At 37.5% G+C, this 19073-nt stretch overlaps 1 protein-coding gene across 1 annotated transcript in view; it reads left to right on the plus strand.

Annotated features, from left to right (window-relative positions):
* LOC108573620 (neurotrimin-like) overlaps nucleotides 1-19073 on the plus strand; it is a 134373-nt gene that overhangs the window by 61053 nt on the left and 54247 nt on the right. Inside the window, exons 2-3 of the mRNA XM_017936084.1 lie at nucleotides 6836-7043; nucleotides 18452-18610. Coding sequence (XP_017791573.1) covers nucleotides 6836-7043; nucleotides 18452-18610 — 367 coding nt within the window. The remainder of the gene's footprint in view (nucleotides 1-6835; nucleotides 7044-18451; nucleotides 18611-19073) is intronic.

Genomic DNA, 19073 nt, shown 5'->3' on the forward strand with positions numbered 1-19073 from the left:
CTTTGAATTTGAAATTATAAACTTTTTAAATTGTAAAAATCGAAGGAAATCAAACGTAACCACGTTTAAATTAATTTCGAATCTTCAAAAAGTGTAAGTTTTGTATGTTATTTCGACAGACAAAATTATTGTCAGAAGTTAGGTAGTTAATTTAAACGAGCAAATTTGGAATTTTTATTGAATGTACCGAAACGCAAATCTAAATCTATTTAGTGCAAGAAGGTTCGTGATAGTAAATACTATAAGTAAATAGTAAATTGATAAATAATTGTTAAAAAATTTTCATTGAGTTACCTCTTAAAAATGGTAAGTTCAGACGTAGACGCTGCAAAGTGATAGTACGTTACTGTTTAAACAACGCTTTACTGTATCTTATTTATTCTCATACTTTTTCACCCTTGTCCTGGACATATTCATTGCCGGGTCCAAATTAGGCGGAGTCAGATAAAATTGGAAAATTCCTGGAATCCTTTTGCACGCTTAATTGTCGCAACCTAGTCCTGACCCAGCGAAATTTACGTTTGTACTCGTATAATATAACACATTAACGGGGGACAAACCTGTGTTTATTTGTTGCGTAATTATATTAAATATAATACAAAGTATTTCAGAACTAAAAATGAATAATACGTAGGCTGATATGAAACGATACGAGAAACATTTTTAATTTAATAAACATGTGTCATAAATATTATAAACTGCTGCTAAAATTCGAATGCAGCGTAATATAATTTCCATATTTGAAGACGTAGAATTTTTCATTCAAAACTTAGTGGAATCCTGTCAAAATTTTTTATGCAACGTAACTTCGTCTTAGTTATTTCCGTTACTTCTGGATCAATACAATATCTTTTTTAAATACCTTGGTTTAAAGGGACCTACAAGCTGATTGCAATACGTAGGTAATTTTTTATCAAGGTTACCTTTAGTTTTTTAAACGAAGCTTTATCGTTTCTTTGTCTATCTTCTAGTGGACAGAAAGACAAGTGGGGTCCTCGAATCTACAAATTGAAAAATTTTAAATTAGAATCATTTCCCTTCTGTGAAACAATTTTTCAAAATTTATTTAATGTCGTATGCACGTATATACAGAAGTAACGTTGCTATATGTGAAAGAAAACGAAGTACGCCTCGCAGTACCGGTGATCACGCGAAGCGGACCGTTACTCTCTTTCTATCTCCAAAGAATAAGAAACTATCTCAGAACGAAGAATCAAAGTAACTAATCGAAAAGAAACGATGCAGCATTCTCAGTCAGTTAGAGTCAAACATTTGGTGAACATGGTACTTTGCTATTCATGTTTGACATCAGAAGAATCACGTTCACAATAGTTACATGTTAGGAATCTTTTCTCGTTGAAGGTTCTCGGGTAAGTGCCGTGCCTTTTTGACACAGTCCTCTTCCCGGAGAGTCCCAAGACTCTCCCCACTTCGTGACGAGATCCTTTGTTCCGAATCCTTATTTCTCTGTACGCGCTACGAAGCATCGATGACGTCGGTCACTGGCCCCGTGCACCCGGTCCTTTTTGTGTTCGGCAACAGGACGTCGGGTCCTTTGCCATCGGTTTCTACGCCGCCGAGCCTATTCCCCAACGACAGATTTTAAGGTTCCGCTCGTTGGCGATACAACGTTCTTTTACAAGAGGCCTATGCCGCTAAATGCGTCGTCTCTGACACGTACGTCTTCTAATAAGATAACTGACGCTACATATATACATGCTAGTACACTATTGTACAATACTATTTTCTTCTATAAATACATATGAAAAAGAAAATCAAATTAAAATAAAAATAAATTCAATGCAAAAACATATTTTTTACGAAATATAGTGTAATATGTTCAAGTGAAACCCAAATATATCACAAAATCTAAAAGTAACAAGGTATATAGAAGAACCGAATCACACCTGTCGCTAATGACCCTGCTGTCGATGCGATATTAAACCCGAAGAAGAATAAAGACACGTATTCAAGTGTTATAAAAATTATGAAGTATGGGTTCGAGGAACTTCCCCTTTCGCGTGACGGCTCGAGGCTCAGAAGTTGTGGGGTCAATAAAAATCTGATTTACGCGGCGAGCATATAAATAAGATGTAATAATTAACGCATAGAAATTTTTGCTCGTTGAATCAGAATATCGTAGACTGATGATACAGTATTTTGACGCTTTAATTCCTTGAAAACTTTGACGATTCCTTCTTTTAGCTGCAGAGGATTTACAATATCTTCTGCGCAGACTGTTTCTTTGCGAGATGTGACACTATCGTTGTATGTCAATATAAGAGTATTAACGGAAGCAACAGTTTGTAGCGAATTTTTAAATTCCCTTAACCCTAGTGCGGTCTTCGGGTCTTTTTTGACCCATTGCCTTCTTATTTTTTGAATAGCTTTTGCTGTTACCAAGTCTGTGTTCCTTTAACGTTATATTAAATGTTTATTTTCTAGGTTCATATGGCGTACTGGTAACAAAAATTGTTACGCATAAAGTCTTTGGGTCTTTTTTGACTCAAAGACCGTAAAAGTATAGTCAAACGGAAGAACGCACTACAGTTAAGAGCCTTTTTGTACGAACAAATTTCATTCTACATTTTCGATTTATTCTTTCACGTAGAATCACCCTCTTCGCGATTGTTTCATCAGTCACGGAACAGCCTGTACAAGTGAAATACATAAGATAAGTTAGTTTCGAGTTGCCTAACTTATCTATATAGATCCGAGTTTATTAGAGTTTAGGTTAAGATTGAATTAAGTGAAACAACTCGAGCAAGTTATATGCATTAATCTTTGCCGTGGCCGGAGTTTAGCTTTGAAATTTTAATCCACCCTCGTGCTTCCGTCCTTCCAAACATAAATATCGAGCGTAATAGCACGACCACGACAGGAAAACTCCGAGCAGAACATCGACAGCTGCTCGATCGCTCAGGATCGCTTGAAACTCACAGCCAATGCTCGTTTTCCCGTTGATTATCGGAAAACTTGATTACGGCGCACGCGAGCGAGAAAGGATAGTGGAAGGAATCAAAGAAGAGAGGATGAGCGATTATTGCAAGACTATCGCAGTCTATTCTTCCGCGGGAAACTTTTGCCGGTCATTTTTCACCGTGGCGCAATCCAACAGAAGACTCGAAGTATCCGGATAAATTAAGGAAGCACATCATCAGTATCTGACCTTAACGAAAATCAGATGGAAGAGAAAAGTACAACCGATGAAAACGAAGGTGCGCTGATATTGATGCGAATTAAACGAAAGAGATCTTGTCGAGTGTTTGCGAACCTCTTTGCAACGATAACTTGATGAGTAATGGTTATTTGAATGATAGCGATAAAGTTTTCACGAGCAAGTTCATCTTTTCTGCAATGTTTCAAATATTAAGCTTAGAAAGAGAGCTTAAGATAAAGGAAGATTTCGTTTAAGGGCGTTAGGCTGTCACTGAAGTTTGAAAAAATTGAATCTTCTTTCGGTTAAATTGATGGTTTGTTCTTTTAGAAGGATAATCAGAATAGTTTTAATGAAAAATTTTAATGGTTTTATGCCATTAGAGCTGATTTAATGAAGCGCGTCACCGCGCCGTCAATCAGTAATCGAAACTTTAAACGCGTTTTTCTCAGAATGAGATTTTTAGAGTTAGCGTTGTCCACAACTTTTACAATTTTCATCCGATTCACTTGAAAGTTTTACCAAATACTCTCCGTCATGTAATCTAAAGAAGTGTGTAGGATTTTTGCAATATATTGAACATGTTTCCTGTAATTAACATTTTTATAGTAAAATTTTAGGGACAAAATGCGAATCTTTTTTTATATGCTCACCATTTCTATAAAACTTACTTAGTTCTTATTTTAAATGCTAATTTCGAATACTTTCTTTCTTCTAAGTTAAACCGAGTGGCAGCAGGAGACAATACTGTGGAGGCGTTCGTCCGAAATAAAGATTCAGCGATGCGGCTGTAGCGACGCCATTTTGTAAAAAAATTAAACGAAACAATACTTTTGTATTCCTTACCGATAGTGTAAGAAGGCTCTTATGATAAATTATCGATTGAGTTCATTATTTTCTTAAAAAAAATTTCCAAATTCAGGTGCCATTTTCAAGTCTCAGGGGTGGTCTAACCTCCTTAGGTATTAATTTATTTATTTTGAAATAGTTAAAGTAAACAACAGAGGTTCACAGTTAGTGATGCAAATGTTTTGACACTTCTGAAGAATATGCAAAAAATTGTCATTATCTAAAATACTCGCTATATGTAAAATAGTCATTAATTGTTTGGTGTTCTTATTAGTATTAAAAACTGTAACGTTTCTATAACACTAGATCTGCATACGAATTTAAAAATTTTCTCTCTTTCGCCCTATGATTTTCTCGAACTTCAGAAACATGTTTTCCCTAACAAAGCAACAGCCCGAAGTAATAATCACTGATATCGATGAAACTTTGGTATATGGTAGTACTCAAAAAATCATTTGACACGTATTTTTCTTTATCGACAATCGTCCAGATTTGTATTATAGTTGAAAAATACAAAATTCCTCTATCTCTAATAGTTTACGAGACATTAGACTAAACACATTCACCCCCTCCAATTTTTTGTTCGATTTTCCCCCCGTCGTTGTGAACGATCGCCCGTATAAAAAAATACGCGTCGACAATTTATTCGAAAGCTACCACATACTTGTAAATATACCGGTTTGAATCCAGTACACGTCACCGTTAAAATAATAATTCAACTGACATTTCATTAAACAAAAAACCATCGCATCCACGTACCAATATTTTCCATCCGCTAAACAATAGTCCTGGCAAACTATATTCAGCTAACATTCAAGCGGCGTGCACAATTTGCAAGTTCCCTCCCTCCTTTGTTCTTTTCTTCCTTTTCTGGGTTGCCAGCCTCTCCCTCCTCAACCCCTGTCGCTCCCTCGCTCCTTTCGAACGTATTTTCTAACGTGTCGGTCTGCCTCGCGCCTCTTTCTCCCGTTCTATTAAAGAATCTTGCGAAACCTTCGGAAACGTTCTTTTCTTATAGCTCCACCGGCTGCATAGGATCCTGATGCGTCGCGAGATAAAGCCCGTATACCTGCCTGTGTGCAGTCGCGGATACGCGGTCTGGCGCGCTTACATCCAACCTATATACTTACATCAACCACCGCCCAACGTGAATACAGCGTGTGTGTATGAAGTGGAGATGCGCGGTTATTCTGGAGAAAGAAATCAGGCGGGAAATACGCGGGACTTGGCGGAGCGGCCGCGAAACCCGGAGACAAGAAACGTGTGCTTAAAAAAAAAGAAAATACACCGTCGAGTGTATTACGGAGTTTGGCGCGGAAGTTTTTCCCTTTTTATGTAACGAGCACAGTTGGTAACGTCGAGCACATTGTCGGAGCACTTGGACAATGAGAGGTAGTGCGCGACAACACGAAGGAAAGGATGAAATAGTGGTGCGGTTGCAGAAAGGCCGGTTGGGGAAGGAAGGTGGTTAAAGGAAATGTTCCAGAAGGAATAACGAAAGGAAGGGAGGACAGAGGAGAAAGCGGAAGGCTCGTGTACCAAGCATGTTTGTAAATATAGCCCACGCGCGGATTTGTTCTGGCAAAATCTGTCTCTCTCTCTGTTTGAAGGTGCGAGGTACGGTATACTTTTAACGGAATGTCTTGGCCACAGCGTGAGAGATAATGCGCACTGTTTACGGGAGCTTGTATTCAAAGTAATACTGAGCCTAGGCATAAGCGAAAGTGGCGGGGATTGAATAAAACAGCAGCAGGGAATAGAAACGTCAATCTACATTTTTGTATGATGCATATACGTTACTTTGTGTTTACAGAGAAGGCCGTGTTGTAGACGCGTGCATAGCGACATCTAGGTCAGGCAAATTGTTATTTCTTTTGATTCAGTCGACAATCGCAAGCTGTTGAGACCGCTTTGAGTGTTTCTCGTTGGTAGGCGTATTTTTTACCCTTTTTACTTCTTTCTTTTTTTCGTGTTTTTTTTTTTTTTTTTCGTTCGTCGCATCGCGCAAAGCGAAATCGCTAACTGAATTGTCTGCGGAGGACAAAACAAGTCCGGTCGAATCCGCTCCCGTGTGTTTGGACCGAATGACATTTGCTGATATTTAGTTTGTTCGTTTGGTTTATCAATCGAACTATTAATTTTCAACTTGTATAGAATATAATGACTTCTATAGGATACCTCGTGTCACGGCACTTCCTATGCTCAGACTGACTGGCGAAACTTAGCCACTCTCAGAAGTCTCCTGTTCTCTACAAGACTCCTATTCCTACAAATACAACTTCTGACATGAGTCTCCCGTGTTTGAAGCACGAGTCCACTAGGAGGTCCAGGATGAAACGAATCTCTCCCTCTCCCTCCTTTCCTGCTTTCCTCCTTCGCTATTTTTTTTTCTTCTTTCGAATAAGCAACACAAATGATACTGGATAATAAGTTATCAGAGGTATCGATGAAAATAGGAAACATTTTTGTCGTTGAACAGAAAAATGTTTGCGACTTCGAAAGTTTTAGGAAAACAGTATTTATTAATTAAAGTATGATCCACTGTTTCCAATACACTTCGGCATTTGTGCAATTATTGACCGAGTACAATTTTGACAGAGTGTGACGTAATTCGCTTTGCCATTTAAAATTTGAACGAGCCTTTTCCAAATTCGGAATGAAAAATTGTAAAACGTAAAATAGAAAAATAGTAAACACGTTTCGAATTAAATTGCCTTTCAGGAGATTCGTTCTTATTTACGACAGAAGATGCGTTCACCGATGCGGTTTCTCAGTTCCATCGCGATGACAGCGCGTGTATAAAAATATTTCGTTTCTTTTATTTCACAGGTGGCGTGGCTGCATGTGGACACACAAACGATTCTCACTATCGCAAATCACGTTATTACGAAGAATCATCGAATCGCTGTGACGCATAGCGGTCATCGCGCGTGGTCCCTTCACATTAAGGACACCAAGGAATCGGACGGAGGATGGTACATGTGCCAAGTGAACACCGACCCGATGTCCAGCAACACTGGATACCTCGAAGTAGTCGGTAAAGAGTTAACAACTTTAACTTTCTGTTTAACCCTTTTAGGCTGAAGGTAGCGATCTATCGTTACACTTGTCACTTGCGAAAATCTTCGTCTTGACAAGTTATCGTTATCGCCTTCTATTTCCTGCTATAGCTGCATTGGCAAGGTGGTAAGTAACAGGTAGATTTCAGTGTTTTTGTTACGAAAATATTTTGAGCTTTTTAGCAAATGCTCCTTAAAAATCGCTGAACCTGAAAGGGTTAACGATGATTGTAAATGGTCCAGACTAAGTTTATTGATAATCCCCATTGTAATTTCACCCTTTCACCGCTGTTGGCGCCTACAGGCGTTTTGCAAATTTGCTCACACTGTGTTCTTGGCGCCTATAGGCGCACTGTAACCTTGGCGCGCCTATAGGCTTTTTGAATATTGCTCGCGCTGTGCCCTTGGATTCTTCTGGCACACTTTTACCTTAATTTAGTCCCTAATTTTTGTCCTTTGCGCACTTTTACCTTAATTTAATAAAAGGAATTTATAAACGATGGATTTTAAATTTATCTCTTAAACGAAAGGGTTAAATTATTTCGATGGTATTGCCTTTAGAGGGGCGCCAGAAATTAAGAGGATGTGTTTGCAAATTTCTATTTGAAGTTTTTTGACGAAGCGTTAAGAATGTAAGTAATAAACTTTTGAACGTCTTTCTGGACAAACTTTTAGGCAACTATTATTTTGTACGTAAGCCGAAGAAGTGAAGTGGTATTTAGTAATGGAGAATCACGCGTTAGGTAGTTTATTCTTCATGTTACATTTATAATGTAAAATGTTTCGCAATTCAGCAATACTTTGAAACCCGAGAAAAAGCACGTTTTTTGTGAATTATTTTTGAGACATATATACTTTGTTGAAGTATTATTGTCTGGGGGTTTAAATGTGCATATATTGGGTAATATTGGAGAATTTTTTTATTGCTATATATACGTGTTTAATCACATTATAGAGATTTCTGTAGAATATTGCGCGTCGAACAGAAGCTCATGGTTTTCCACTGTGTTCACCTTTAGTTCATTTAGGGGAAACATTTCTATCCATATCTATACTAATGTATATAGTTTCACTTAAGCATATGGAAATTAAATTATAATAATTTTTAGAAAAATGGCAGATCTTGAAACAGAAAGTTTTTAAATTTTGATAAAAAATTAGTATATTTTGACATGAAAAAAATAGTAAATGTTACTTTTTTAAAAGTTCCTTACGCTTACGTACGTGAAAAATAGGAGTTGCTTCGTTTAAAATTGGCCGAGAAAATCGTGCAACTAATTTAGAAAATATCGTTTTGAGAAAAACCTGTTCGAAGTTTCAAGTTCATTTATTTTGTTTATAAACAAAAAAATTTGAAGACTTATTGCATTTCGTCAATTACAAATCCATAACACTGGTCATCTTTGCTGCTCGACGATCGATCAATATTTCTCGATGCTGGACATCTAAATTGCAACCAAGAGACGTGACAGAGAGTCACATAAGTAATAAGAACCTGTTTCAAAAGCTAGCTAATGTTTTCATTGTGTTTAACGGTGGTCGTTCTATCACACGCAAAGAATTGCAATATTTCCATCCTTGCAGCCAGTCGAATTTTCTTAGAAAATTCAACTCTCGTTCGTTTTACTCTTTGACCAGTGTAAGTGAGAGAGAACTCTTGGTGAATAGACACGCTGTTACAGCAAAGATTTACAAGCAAATGATACGTCCAAGATTGCACGTGAATTTGTATTGTGCGTGTCCGGAAACTCTACCGTCCTGCAACACCTTGAACTCCTTGCGAAATTCGCCTAAGCACGAGGAACTGGCAGGGGCATCCTTCTTCCGCGGTCATGCATCACCGGATCCTTCCTCGGAACTTTCTTGGCACATGGTACCCGCGTTCCTGTTACCGCCAACTTGTCAAACTTTACCAACTATGGTCGTCTCCTCACCCACCATAGTGTTGCTGGAGGTCCGTGATTGCCACTACAAGACACCGATATTTAATCCTTGATTATTTCAGCGTATAGGATTAGGCTGTAGTTCAATTAAAGATTCACGGTTTAATGCCGGCCGTATGTTCTATAACGAGAACACTGTGCTAGAGGAGTTGCAGCGTTTCCGTTACAGATTAGACCGCTTAATGCGGATGGAAGTTAATTACCAGCGGTGTAAAAGTATTATGAGTTAGAGGGAACTGTTGTCTTTAACCGTGGGAGGTCATTTTGATGGTTTTATTTTGCGATAAATATGAAAAATTTAAAGATAAATAATCAGACCACATTTCTAAACATTGGCTTCAAGTTAAATTATACTATAGCGAATGGTAAATATAAATTATAACAGGACTCGCATAAATCTATTTTGCACGGTATCATGGGAGTACATCACCCTGGGGCGTTTGAAAATAGGTAAAGTGTGGGAATTTTTTTTTACTGGTAACTACTGAACGAACAGTTTCAATGTTTTCTGAAGATACAAATGTAACTTTCAGCTTTTTTCCTCAATTTTTAAACAGTTAAATTGACGACCTTTTTATTCAAGTGAAAAGACAATTATAGAGAATTTTAATTTACATTTAATTTTTATTTGTAATTTTAAAAAACTGTTTATAAAATATTTAATTTTTTACACATTATAGTAATCGTTCGCCAGTTTCGAGTGTTTAGAAATAAGCAATTTTGCAAGAAGCTATTGAGACATTACTGCGTTAAGGTTTCTTCTTTCGATGCTGCAAGCAGTGAAATTGCAACGGTGTTAATACTTCGATCTTAGGATGAAATAAACTAGATGTATCCGCAAAGAAAGTAGACTATTTAGATGTAACATTTTCCTGAAGCGTCTTTCTATAGATTATTCGTGAAGTATTATATTTATTGCAATTTATCGTATTGACGGGTAGGAGGAAGCCTGGGCGACTGTTGCAGGATCATTCCAGCAATTTGTTTCTGTAGGATGTATAATTCCTCAGTAAGGACTAAATATATTGGCTGATCAAAGACATTTCGTCTTTAGCGCTTTCCAATTACTCGATCACGTTCAGCAATTTGTAGTTACCGCGGGAAAAAATGGAGGGAGCTTATAGCCTAGACGAAACAGAAAAGGACACGTTGTTGCACATAGAGAGACAAAGAGGCTACATTCCCAAAAAGATAGATGAAGGAAATGTTTTCTTCTAAAGTATGATATTACCTGCTATAAATCTAAAACGAAGAGACCATATTGCTGCGCGGAAAAACATGAAAATCACGTTACCGCAGCAGAATCGCACGAAAGTTTAGCGGTACCCCCATGAGTATGTTGCATCGTCTGTTAAAGTACAACATTTGCAAGTCAAGGGAACGTTCTCAAGTGTCACTCACCGATTTTGATAAATTCACGTACGTAAGTTGTCCTCGAAAAAAACAGTTGACACGGATCTTTTCCTACAGGCCATCATTCATGTTGAGGGGGAGAAAACACAGGTCAAATTTGGGGTGTCAAGACATATTTGGTCCAGTATCTCGGAAATGATTAGAAATAGAGGAATGGATTAAATATAGAGATTGTGTGTTTTTTAGTGACAAATTCATCTACTTAATTAGGTGCATTTTATTAGATAAACGTCACTTCTATACACTTTTCCCAATGATTAACTAGATTTATTATTTCATATATGTAAAAATCATTAGCCTTTGTTTTAATTTCGGAATAATTTATTTGTTACACAAATTACTCAGGTGTTTGAAGAAATGGTAGACCGTTGGGGAGAAGTCCAGTAAATAGTTTTCAATAATTTTTATTAAAACATTATCATCGACAGTCCTGTTTGGCCTTCTTCTTGCCCTATTTTCCAGCAAAGAGTCACAAATTTAAAGTTTTGCACACCAACGTTGAAATGTCCTAACATTTACATAACTTTCTTCCAATGCTAAATTTATATTTCAGCAGTTTTGTCAAGTTTTAACTCATCCCCGTTATTCATCACGTTAGATAAGAATGTTCGAACAATTGTTCTAGATACACGTGCACTGCAGTAAATTCATTCTTCTTGACTATTATATGTGAAAATTTACGATCGGACAAAATTTAATATACAGTATCGACCCACCACTTTCAGCTGCTGAAAAAACATGTCATTTGCACCAACACAATACTTAATTTAAACTAGAAGTTTTCAAAAGAATTGAATGGCAACTTGTATCCGCAATCGATGAAAGAGAATAGAAACAAAAAAAGTAAATAAAGGAATTCAGCCTCGATGTACACGTGTATCTCACTATTACAACAAACACAGAGGATAATTAACATCGAATACGACTAACCTTGCAAATCTGTCCCAAATTACAAACTTAGATGATCACAGATCGTATACACTGTGCCCAAACGTTGTCCCCAAGCGAAAGCGTTTACAATCGTACTCGAACAACCAACTTCTCTCGCGAACTTTTCAGAAATTGTTGAAAAAGACTAAAAAGAAGCAACGTGTCGAAAGGAAACGTTTAGTGTGTTACGTGCAGCGAAAACAGTGTAATCAAGGTTTACTGGTTAAAAGAGTCTGTCCGCCAAGATAGAGACACCTTGGAGCGCAGTCACGCTGCATAGCTAGCTACTAGATTGATGTCGGATTTGCATTGGTAGGATGCAAATGTATGTAAAGTGCACACCGCGCACCAAAACCTTGGAGGGCGATTGTACTCTTGGTGGGCTATTAAACACCTTCCTGGCGACTTGTGCCCCTCGCCGTAATAACTGGCCGGCTTCTTCGATCTGCGAGCGGCCCATTTGCCAGACGCTGAGCACGGTAGGACGCGTGTTATAAGCGTATGGCTTAACCTACTCGTAACCCCTCGTTGAATTTCTTCTTTATCGGTTGTGACGATCGGCCTACCACCCTTGAGCGAGGCGTGAGAATGGGAGAAGACCGTAGCTGGAATTATCCTATCCTTCTTTTACCCTGCCAGCTGGGCTTGTCGAAGATCGTTAGAACACCCCCAAAGGTTGAAAAAATCGAAGTTTTATTTTCGCTCAAGTTGACAGTTCATGCTTTCAACAACATTATTCCCGATAGTTTCAATGAAAAATTTCGACGGTTTTGTGCTAGAGCGTCACCACGCCGTTAATTGATAATCAAAACTTCAAACGCGTTTTTCTCAGAATGAAACATTTAGAGAGAGTGTTGTGCACAATTTTTAGAATTTTTGTCCGATTTACTTGACATTTTTACAAAATACTCTGTGTTATGTAGTTCAGAGAAGTGTAGAGGATTTTTGGGATATATTGTATACTTTTTCTGTAGAACGTTAGGGAAAAAGTGCGATTCTTCCTTCATATGTTCACCATTTCTATAAAACACTATATTTTTTTTTTAATTCTGTGTACTTCTTTGACAATTGATACGTAGACGATGAAAATTTTTGATATTTCGTTCTAAGTCGAACCGTGTATGAAGACATCTGTTCGAAACAGAGGTTCGGCGAAGCGGCTGTAGCGTCGCCATTTTGTAAATAAATTAAACGAAAAAAATACTTTTACACTCTCTAAAGGTAGTATAATAACGCCCTTATGCAAAGTTTTCGATTGAGTCAATTATCTCTTTCTAAAAAAAATGCCAAAGTTAGGTGTCATTTTCAGGCCTCAAGGGGTGGTTGCGCCCCTTAACCGTAATTTTTGTCGTTTAAAAACCATTTACATCCATGTCTTGCATAAGTCACTGTTTCGAACCAACTAGACGACCAAGGATGTTGATGAATTCATAAACGGGTCAGGATTATATTTGCATGAAACTACAAGTGTCGTTGCGTCCAGTGGCGAGCTGGACATGCGCATGCGCATACGTAAATAAGTTAGCAGACTGTTTCTGTGAGTAATTAAATACCTTCCACGGCAATGTCCAGACACAAACACGCGATTAACTTTCAAATGAAATTTCTGAAATTCCATTAGCCGATGAACAAACTGAAGCGTAACACTTAAGCGCGCCGCAAAACATGATTTCTAGGGCATGACATCGCGACCGGTGCGCCTAAACATGAAGCTCTTAAGCTTATCGTGAATAACCTATGTTCAGTTCCCCGTTTATTATGACGTTACTCTATTTGACTACTGCACATTGTGAAATTACCTGTTCGCACGTTTACGTTCGATTAGCTGGCCATTTAAGCTCGAATTGCGAATGTCATGACTAAATTTCTGACGTTACAAGATTGATTTTGACTTTACTTCGGCCTAGATCTCTTACGACTAACGTAATGCATGCACCAGGTAGAAATAAAGTTAAATTGCTCAGGAAGTGAATTAGAGACATTTACTGGTTAGAGAAGTATTTTTTTTTAACTGAATATGTTATTGATTAATATTGTCGAGAATGTCATTTGTTTTACGACATGGAAAAACATGATAAACTTGATGAGTAATTTAAAAATTTGTATTCTTGGTTCGGTAGCAGTTTGACGTGTCCGTCACGAAAAGTAGCACATTCGGTTTCGTTGTCACGAGAAATATCGTTTCCCGTCGCGAAAAGTGGCACTGATAAACACGTTATCTTCCTCGAGCATAATAGTTGAAGTTTTTGGCTCCGTGTGACCTTGCATGACCTTGGATGAACTTGTGCCGCGGTCGATGAACTCATCACGCAGAATATTATCAGATTATAGGGGAAAATTATCAGATTATAGGGGAAAAATATCAGTTTATAGGGGGAAAAATATAGGGTCTCATTTAAAAATATTCAGTTCACTCTGAGATCATCTAGGATTTCAACAGATTTCTCCCTTGGAACACAACATTTCTCGTTTCATTGATTTTTTCGTATCTCTTTCCATTTTGGAGAAAACTCGGTCGGTCACTTTATAAGAACCACCCTGTAACAGGGTGAATTAGATAAAGTGTTACAAACTGTCCTCTTCGAAACCACTGCAGATATTGATTTGAATTTTATTTATTACGTTAAACGAGACAATGGGATTAATCATATACGGTATGTAGCAGGAAGCTGCATAAAATAATTAGAAACGCTTTGCGTGTAAGTAGTTAACACGGTTTGAGACACGTGCACCAGCTAAGTTATTCTTGAGAAAGCCATTTTAATCCTTTTATTAATTAAGATGTGAACAATTTTTCCTCCATCCTGTTTACCCTTTGAAACCATTTAAGTTACGTGCAAAAATTTCTCGTACCATCATAGCTGGATAAGATAATTAGGTGACCTGTTTTACGCGGCCCTCCCTGCATTTCAACACTTTGTTTACGAAATATCGCTGGGGACGATATCAGATGCATTTACCCTACATATAGGAATCATTTTGTCAAATAAGTTACTTATAACGTTTTATTGGAAATATCTGTTTAACCATTATGGATATAGAATGTTAGTTCTCGTGTTTTTGAACTAATTAAATAGATCAAGTGCGAAAACATCAAAACCGACGTAAAAGTATATAACAGAATAATACTGCTTTAAATAATTGTTAAATTCCTGTTTCGTTTAACAGGTGGGCAAAGAGCTTAATTTAATCTAGCATTAAAAGCAGCTGTTGTAATTATCCTCCTCAACATTTTAATTTAAAATAAATCAGGTGTGTTACAGTGAAATCGATGAGGATTCCAATATTGGCACTTGTAAAGATGTAAACTGTAATACTCAATTTTCCAGGGATATAATTCACACTGGTTTTCAGGATACTTGTGTAAATATATAACGTGAATCTATTTCGACATTATGTTGAAATATAAAACCGTAAAGAATTTTAGGCTGAATTAAGGGGTTAGAGCACTCTCGAGGTCTGAAAATGATACCTAACTTCGGCATTTTTTTTTAAGGAAATAACATACTTAAACGAAAACTTTTCATTAGGGCTTTATTGTGCGATCCTTAAAGAATGTAAAAGGTTTTTCTCATTTAATTTCTTTGTAAAACGGTGGTGTTACAAATTATCAAAAATTTTTCGTCATTTACACGCCACTTATTAAAGAAGTGCATATGATTTTTTAAAAATATTGAGTTTCATAGCAAGTGCAAATGCAGTTTCTCCTTACATTTTTGCATAAAAATTTTAATTAGAAAATGTTTTCAATATATTGCAAAAATCCTATATACGAAATAAATTCGAAAATTTCGAACGAAGATGTGCACGTCCGAGATCCCAAGTTTGCAAACAATTTCAAGATAACTCGTTGATTCTATGGTTTGAATGCATGCTCCGAGTGACTTACAGCGAAAAATGGGTCGCTGTGAAAAGCTGCGCGAAAGAACAACATGCTGTCGAACGAATACGTGTGAAATAATAAATTCGGCGCGATTGTTTCGCCGTATCAATAAATATACTATCTGCGGATACGAAGCTTTTTTGTCGCTCTGTTTGTGTTCGACGTAGGTACAGTGGAAAATAAATTACATCACGCGTTGCTTGATATTTTTCTCTATGGCCTCGCTCTGACCTGGTACAATTGCTTTTTTGCTTGATAACTTCGCGATTACCTGATTCATCAGAAAAGCTCATCACAAATTTAATAGTGTTACTTTAATTATCTTGCCCGGGCAGCGTGTTAGGCCCAATCTTTTACACTCTTTGCACGGCAGATGTACCAACTACAAAATTCACGTTCGCAGATGACACTGCGATCCTTTCGGTAAACAAATATCTCAAAATAGCAATAAAAAGTGTGGAAACACATTTATTAGAAGTAGAGAACTGGCTAAAAAAACAAGAAGATTGAAGTTAACATGCACAATCTTCAACCACATTACATTTGCCCTCAGAAAAGAACGAGTAAAGAACATTTCAGAGCAGAGGACTTTTCTTTCAATCACGTTAAGTTGGAAGACACTGCTATGACTCTGTAACTAATTAACATTTTTCAAAGAAATTTCGAGGAAAGTGGTAAATTACTTTTTCGTAAAACGTGTGCAACTTTTGCATTTCCGAAGGGGAATTGAACCGTTTACAGCGTTCTGTAAATTTATTTTGAGACAGATATGTTTCCATGTCATCCGAACTCTAGTCAAAAACCCGAATGACGCGTGTATGCGTCATCCGACGCTGATATGTTAATCATTCACCCATTCCGCGAGTGGAAAGCGTCAAATACCTAGGCCTTCATCTATAATAGATAGCAAATTAATCCCTTGCCTTATGATTTCATTCGTAAGAGCGCGTGCTATACTCGGCGAGAAAATCGCTCGAGCCCTCCAACACAGGCTTGATCACTTGCTCATCGCGTGGATGCTTACTTAGGAAATTGGACAACCATGTGTGTTGAAAAAATTTTTTTATTTGTTAAATAATCGATGTTCGAAATTTTGTAAATACATTTCCTCAACTCTTAGACAATGTATCACTCACATAAGAGTTAGCAGAAAATGAACTTCCAATTACTGGAAAAAGGGACATGAGACTCCCGACCAATAGCAATTTTCTCTAAATTCTTTGTACACGTCATCTAGTAAACTAATCCTTCTAACCTCTCACAAAAAAATTCAAGTCGTTTGGGCCAGTTTCAAAAAGGCAATGCTGTTCTAAATGGTGTCCGAATATTAATAAGAGTAACTGTATATGGATCGTACTTACTATTTATTTGATTTCGTAATCATTTGATATTCAACATATCAGAAATTTTGTTCACTTCTGTCTGCGTATAAGACCATCAAAACCATCACTTTAATTAGGATAACAAGTAGCACAAGTACGTGAGACCTGTCTGAAAATTTCGCGTTATACTCGAAGATCTCTTCCCGTGAAAAGTTCGTTCTCTGGCTACTTTATGTTCCAAACACGTCTTATGGAACTCACAGGAGGAACAGGATAGCGAGCTTCTTTCGAAAGAGTTTGTTCTGACGGTAATCTTTATGACAAACAGGGATACGATTAATAAAACCTTATTAATGCTTCTTAGTATTAATGCCAGTAGGCAGTTTAATCGCAATAGACAAATTGCAGTAAATTTGAAATATTTTTTAGCATAACGAACAAATGTAATTTTGTGTTTTGTTCAAAATTTTAGGTTATCGAATCTTCAAAAATGCTGTAGAACGTAAAGTCAAAAGGTTTTAGTAATATGGAACTTCAATTATATTAACACTTCTATTTATTCGGTTAGTTTCTTTTTAAATTAGTGGTAAGTAGCTTTTAACATAAATAGTGAAAATGAATATTTTGGACAGCATAAATAATTAATTGTCGGTACAATTTTGTTTATTTGGTCGGTATTAATTCGTTTTTTGGTCAAGAAAAATAAATCATACCCACTGACCATCTATTTAAAATACTGACAAATTATTACGTTCACTAATATTTTACTTGTATTAAGGGGCCATTCGCTTTTAGACGTCCGGAAAGTAGCTATTCTTTGGAAATTTTTTGCAACAAAACTACCACAGCTATTGAAATGAAATTTGGAACGATTATTCTTCGTATATTACACTGCGTGCTTAAATTTTTTGGTAATGAAATGCAGTATAGTTTTTGTGTAACGTGTACCAGAAGTAACGCTTGCACGAAGAAGTTTCCAGCGTGTATCATTTCTCAAATCTGGCACATCTGAAACCAAAATGCCGTGAAAGACTGATTATGCAGTAGCTGACGTCGGGCAACATCCACTCTGGTTGAAAAGTACCAAAAAATAACAAAATGGCTGCACGCCAAAGTCATACTTCAAATTTTTACCTAAAAATCGTTGCTTCTGGAGTCCTTGAAAACAGCAATTTTTAGAATTTTCCGACTATACAGGATTGTGCCCTACACCTACACGTGTACTGAAGGTGTGTGCAAAATTTCAGAAATCTCCATTAGACAGTTTCCAAAAAATCTTGTACACATGCCTTTTTAAAAAGTAGTTTCCAGAAAAACGCGTTTAAACTTTGAAGAAAGATCGTTCTTAATACCTACCTACACAAACATTCCTATAGAATACTACTCAAATTCTCTTCTCTCACAGTAAAGTGAATTTCCCAAATTTCAAAAAAATCCTTTCATACCTATATTTCCAAGGCGCCAAGGTGCCCGAAAATGCAAAGAAAAAAAAGCGAAAAATACCAAAATTGACGATTTCTTTTAAAAGAGAAAGGCCCCTTAAGCACGTTCTCTCACTGGAGATACGGAATTATGAACCGGCACGTTGAAGCGCAACGCTGACCGAGCATATTCACAATCAGCCAAGCGATTCTCGGTTTTACGATCGGATTCCCGTACGCGAGACAGCAGAGCGAAGTTCGATTCGTCGATGGCCAGACCAGTGTGCTGCTGCTCCCCTGTGGCGTGGCTGGTATAGAATACTTGCGAATGCACAACTAGACATCGGTAGATCGGTTCGTTGCTGGCTAGATAGCCATCTATCCGAACGAATGGTGTCGCGCTCGAGCGTGCCGGTATGTGCTTGTACACGAGGGAGGCGGGCTAGCATCGTTGCAATGTGGTCATTGTTTCAGTACCACCGGATATCCTGGACTCCCCTACTAGTACGGACATGGTCGTGCGGGAGGGGAGCAACGTAACGTTACGGTGCGCCGCCACCGGTACCCCAGAACCAAAGGTGACGTGGCGCCGTCAAGTTGAAGGCACAATCACTCTATCGAACTGGCACGAGGGTACGTAGTCATCGGATGATCCAAATCACCTTTGATAGAGCCTACTTTCTAGCTGTTCACCGTTGTCATTAGATCCCACTACAGCAACGTAGCGATCCTTTCATCCCTTCGTCCGTTTCCTAACTCTTCTCTGCCTGCTAGCATTGTTATTAGGTCATCCTGAAAGTTCCTGCAGTTTTACGCCGTTCATTTTGATGAAACGTAACTCCATTGAAATTAAACATTTTCTGTTCCATAATTGCTTTTAAATTTGTGTAGACTTATTTAATTTGATATCACATGGCTTGGAGAAGTGGCGAAATTAAATGGTAACTCTGTTTTGTTTACAGTACGTATAGGGGTTAGAATCACCCCGTTGTACGATATATCTTGTTATGCTCCTTTGTTATTCACTGTGACATGTGTCAGAACGTCTCACGCGCAACAGTCATCGAGAAATTTTCGGGATGTTCCGAGGCAGAGT

Source organism: Habropoda laboriosa, unplaced genomic scaffold (genome assembly GCF_001263275.1).
Source record: "Habropoda laboriosa isolate 0110345459 unplaced genomic scaffold, ASM126327v1 scaffold128, whole genome shotgun sequence".
Classification (NCBI taxonomy): Eukaryota; Metazoa; Arthropoda; class Insecta; order Hymenoptera; family Apidae; genus Habropoda; species Habropoda laboriosa.